At 39.4% G+C, this 5,222-nt stretch overlaps 1 protein-coding gene across 1 annotated transcript in view; it reads left to right on the top strand.

The window, feature by feature from the left end:
- NDUFA9 (NADH dehydrogenase (ubiquinone) 1 alpha subcomplex, 9, 39kDa) overlaps positions 1–2,271 on the top strand; it is a 19,356-nt gene extending 17,085 nt beyond the window's left edge. Inside the window, exon 11 of the mRNA XM_009697305.1 lies at positions 1,997–2,271. Coding sequence (XP_009695607.1) covers positions 1,997–2,167 — 171 coding nt within the window. The 3' untranslated portion in view covers positions 2,168–2,271. The remainder of the gene's footprint in view (positions 1–1,996) is intronic.
- The last annotated feature ends 2,951 nt before the right edge of the window (positions 2,272–5,222 follow it).

The following is a 5,222-nucleotide window of genomic DNA, read 5'->3' as shown; positions in this document are numbered from 1 at the left end:
AAAGAGCCCAACCTTTTTAAATGTTAAAAGTGGTCAAGTTTTATGCCTGCTTCGCTGTGCCCCTACCCCCCTCCCCAAAACACATGCTCTTAAAAATAGCAAAGCCGAAGTAGAGATTGGATGTACAATGTGCAGCTAAGTGATGAGGGTGGGTGCTCCCACTTTTAGGTAACTAGTGAGTTTATATACCTCTAGATGCATTAAAGTCACTTATAGCATCCAGATAATGGTGTTTTTAACAACTCAAGTTGAACTGACAGCACTGGATACAGCCCAAATTGTCACACAACATTAGAGTGCATTTCTTGTGAACATGTTGCAACTTCATGTTTATTCCTAACTTCTCAGAGTGTCTTAAGTGGAAGTGGAGAAATAACTTGCAAAAAACCAACTGCAAATGAGGAAAAAGTAGGATTTAGCAAGTATTCATGTCAAAACTGTTGGCATATGTGTGGGTTAGCAAAGATAGTCATGTACTCTGACAGTCTCTAAGCTTGCTACTCTCTGAAGGTTGCAGGTACTCTCACAACTATTTTGCAGAGTTGAAGTTTTAATGCCTTTTGTTATGATGCAGTATCTAATAGCCTATTTTGACCTGATTGTCCTAAAATGAATTTGAGATAGGATACTACCATGAATCTGGGAGAACTGGGTCCTATACTTAGAGCTGCTTACTGAGTAGCTGTAAGCAATTAATTTCTATGTTTATATTTCTCCATCTGTGAAATAAACTGGTTTCCTATTCTGTTTGGAAATAATTGTGAAAACCTGTGGACAGTATATATAATAAAGGAGGTAAGGTGATTCATAGTTTAGTGCAAAACTTTTAAACTTTTTTTCCCCCTAAACCACAGACTCATCCCCCATACTAGAGAGAGTTGACATTGTAGTTCTATTGGCTGTATTGACCCAGGATGTAGATGTAACATCTCCTGAAAACCTTACTTCTAGCTGCCTTTGTAGTCTATAGAGTTATGTTTCATAAAATAAGCCTGCACCAAGTCACTAAAATTACTGCAATTCAACTATAGCATGGGTAGTGTAAGAGGGGAGTTTTTTTCTGTCACTTTTGCCTCCAATTGTTCTTCTTTTCCAAGCTTTTCATCCCTAAGTAATCCACACAAAGTTATATGTGGTTGACTTAAAGACCTTTCAAGGAATAATAGCGTAAGAGAAATCCCCATTTTTCTAAGATGTAGGTCATATGTGTTGCAAATATGGTAATAGAATTAAATATTTGTCCTGTACAGAACCCTGTTCTAAACCATGAACAGAGAAAAAGAACCTACCAAAGGTGATAATTCAACATAGATTTTCTTGACAAAGCAGAATGCGTACAATTGCAGTTCAAATAGGCCCTTACAAGTTTGGCTTAATCTTGTGGTTGCAATGCAGTAATCTAACTGATAATATATACCTGATGGAGAGAAAAGGAAGACACTTTCTGCATATCTCACTGCTATTTATTCCTGAATCTAAATCTGAAGCCTGAAGGACTTTTTGCCAGATGCAGAACATCTATATCTCCTGTCGAAGTACACTGGATACTCAATACCTTGTATAATTAGTCTATTGTAGTTCTGTAGGACCACATTGAATCTTTTCCTCCTTCCAAGAAAAAACACTGAGTCAAAATCGGTCAAGGAACTGGTACTGACAGTTGGCTGAGTCCACACTTGTGTTTGAGTAGATCTTCAGATCTACTACAAGATGCGGCAGTGCATTATATTGTACTTTCTTGGGGGAAACGGTCTTATGCCAGCAGCCTTGAAATTGTAGTAGAATCTCCCAAGAGCTGCCATTTGTAGGAATTGTTGAGAAATATTAAAATATTTCTAGTACTATGGATTTATGCTAGTTTGTTTCCCTAAAAGAAAAAAGGTGACCTCAGATATAAGTACACAATACTTTTTTATTACGTGAATGATTGCACTGGGTGTAATGCTATTCAAGTGAATTTCTTCCTTTTTCCCCCGCCCCCCTTTTCTTTTTCAAGTTTCACACAACAGACATGACATTTCCTGACCTTCCTGGTTTGGAAGACCTGGGTATTCAACCAACATCTCTAGAACAAAAAGCAATTGAAGTTCTGCGCCGTCACCGCAGATTCCGCTGGTTGGATGCCGAACTTGGGGAAGCAAAACCAGCTAAGACATACCCCATGTAACAGTTGATAAGGTGGTTACTTAACGCTTCTTAAACTACCTTTGTATGACCCAATTTGTTTGGAGAACTGTGTACATACTGAGTAAAATATATTAATCATGTAAACTGTATTTCACCAGTGTTGTCTTTTCTATTATAGAAGACTGTCATTGAAATGCAGTTTTTCTCTTTGAAAGCTCATGAAAGCAAATTACATCTTGTTCCTTAGCTGGTGAGCATTAAAGTATTTTGAAGGTTGGGACTAGAGGGAATGTGTTTTAAGAGTAGGCAGTTTCTCCCTTGGCTCTCAAAGCAGGCATAGCACTGAGCTTTAGTAAGTGCTCAAGTGATTTGAAGAACATTGCAGTTCAGGACTACGTTGCCTAGAACTCGCCCTTTCCAATAAGGATTGCTGGTACTGCCACCTATTCAGATTATGAGGTTTCAGATGAAACCCCATTTTTAAGTTCTTGACTCTTCTGAGCTTTGTTTTCTGCTCTGAGCACAACTATTACAGAAAATGCCAACCGAAATGGCAGAGGCTGTTCCTAAGGTTAAGAAGCGTCAATCAGACATGTAAGCAAGTTAATACATTCCATCTGATCTCTTGTGATGGCTAATAGACATGAGGAAACGTGTCATTTCTTCCATTTTTAAGTGAGAAAGTTAATTATTTTTTAGATGCTAAGATCTTTTAGGTTTTGGGACATCATCTTTCTTTTGGTAAGAGAGATAAGCTTTGCTTCAGGATTAAATATTTTCAGTCATTTTAAGATCAAAGAAAGATCCCTGCCTGAATTGGATCAAGAACTGTGCTTTCTGTTTCCATATTCAAAGAGTTGCTGAAGGCTTTTGGTTAAATTTTGGCAGACATTATTTGATAGGGTTCAGCTTGGAGCTGAGTAAATCTGTGCACAGAACTGAGAGCAGAGATCTAGGTCTTCTCTACACACTGCAGTGTTCTGATGGTTTCGAGATGTGAAAGAAGACATTTCTTGAATCAAGGAGTGAGCTGCTAGTTCTGGGAATTGCACCCCAGACATTAACTAAGAGGAGTTGAGATTGGTGGGGAAACTGGTTTTAAACTAGGGCTGAGAGGGAATAAAATGAGTGACGGAACATTTTGTGCTTTCATTTCCAAGCCTCCTGCTACTTGCCTTTGTGGGGTGTGAAATCAGAGGGAAGGAACTGGGACAAGTTGGACAAATGGGTATCAAAGGTAGAAGCCTAATGGAGGGGAAATCTGAAGTGGAGAATAGGTGATGAAAAAGGAGAGTAGGAAAGAGAGAATAAAACAGATTGAAAAGAACAAAGAGGTCAAGGTTTAGGCAAAGCACAGAAGTCTCTTGATTAAATAGCACTGATTGCTGGAGCCAAAGATCAGAGTCTCACTATTTCTCTCTGTTGTTGCCAAACTACTGGGAAACTCCTGGGTAAAGTGTCTTTTAAATTTCAACAGCTTCCACATTTTGCTCTTCCACATAAAACCTATTGCTGCTAATGTTTACTCTGTTAGGAAGAGGTGGGCTCTTGTGAGAATACGAATTTTTTGATCCTGCCTGCTGTGTATTCAGTTTTGGTCTCATGGATGGTTTATTTTTCTTTTGATAACATCAGTTCATTTGTTTTAAAATAAATCTGCTGATTCAAACACGAAAAAGCTAGGCCAAAGTGGAAGTGAAGTGCGTATTGTTAGTAATTTGATCCGTAAATTTTACTGTTTTTCTGACTGCAAGCTTTTTTCCGTAAGACCCTAACTGTGAATAAGTAGCCTCATTAGTGCTTATTTAACATGTGTGGCCCTAATCTTGATTTATTGCATGTTACTCACATCCCCCTGTGCAAACGGTGGTGTTTCTGAACTGTTTCACAAGGGCACGTAGAGTACAGAGATAAGCAATTATCATAATAGTCCTGCATGGCTAACAAGCAGTTTCCATTTTCAGATGGCAAACTGAGGCAGAAAAAACTGTCAAAGGTAATGCTGTAATGTGAGGTGCGAATTCTGGGAATGCTTACTATAATGCAGTGATTTTTACGTTTGTCTTTTCCCATTCAAAGCACAGTTTTTCCAGTGGCTTCAGTTGCGCCACAGACCACTCCTACAAGATCTTACTTCAGACAACCATTAGACAAAGAACATGCAGGTGATGAATACCCATGAAAAAGTTTGCTTTAAGGAGCCTGCTTCATGCGAGATAAGAATACTGGCAAAATGGAGTATCACATTAGTGCGCAGCTCCTGCTGCTCCAAGTTCTGTTTTCCACAATACTTTGCCTTACATAGCACTTCTGTTTCCTGCCTTGTAGAAACTACAGTGTGATTTCTCATTATTTATCCTTCCAAAGCAATTTCTTTAGGGGTCTTGAATGTGGGAAAAAAGGTCACTTATTTTGCAGTATGGTCCAGAGTACAAAATTACTATAATTCAATTTCACCAGTGTTTTTTTTCATCCCTATTCGTTTATCAATGAAAGGATCTTCTTTCTTCTCCTACCTCTGGTTTCTCAGCCTGCAATAGTTTTTTCAGCCAAGCTGCAATTTGTGAAGTACAGAAGGTCCTTTAAATGTGTGGACTCCTGCTTAGCACCTTTTTGCGGGGTGTTGCTCAAAGTGGTATGGAGAGGAAAAGAGGGGGCTGTTGTTTTCCACCCTCCCCACAAGAGGTCACTGGCAGAGCAGAAAGTGGCAATGGTCTTTAAATGCACTGGGTGCCTCTACTTCTTGCAGCCTGTCTCCTGCTCAAGGCTTTTCCATTTCTTATCTCTGTTCCTTGCTGCATGCAGCCAGAAGACTGTCCAGAAGGGAATTTTCAGGTCGGGCCCAAAATTGTGCATCGACAAATTCAGGTACAGCGGCATAATAATACATGGCACTGGTACCATCTCTGGCTGAAAGGGAACCTGCTTTGGTCCTTTCCTAGCACACAGTCTAATAATCTAATCTATAGCCCACCTTCAGTCTGCTCTAGAGGGTCTTGTGAGAAAGTAGACCCTTGGCAGCATCTGTTTATGGACCAGATTAATTATTTGCATGACTCTGTGTGTGTGCACTTAGGAAACAGATGGTAAAGGAC

Source organism: Cariama cristata, unplaced genomic scaffold, assembly GCF_000690535.1.
Source record: "Cariama cristata isolate BGI_N322 unplaced genomic scaffold, ASM69053v1 scaffold6623, whole genome shotgun sequence".
Taxonomy (NCBI): domain Eukaryota; kingdom Metazoa; phylum Chordata; class Aves; order Cariamiformes; family Cariamidae; genus Cariama; species Cariama cristata.
This window is presented reverse-complemented; position numbering and strand designations above follow the sequence as displayed.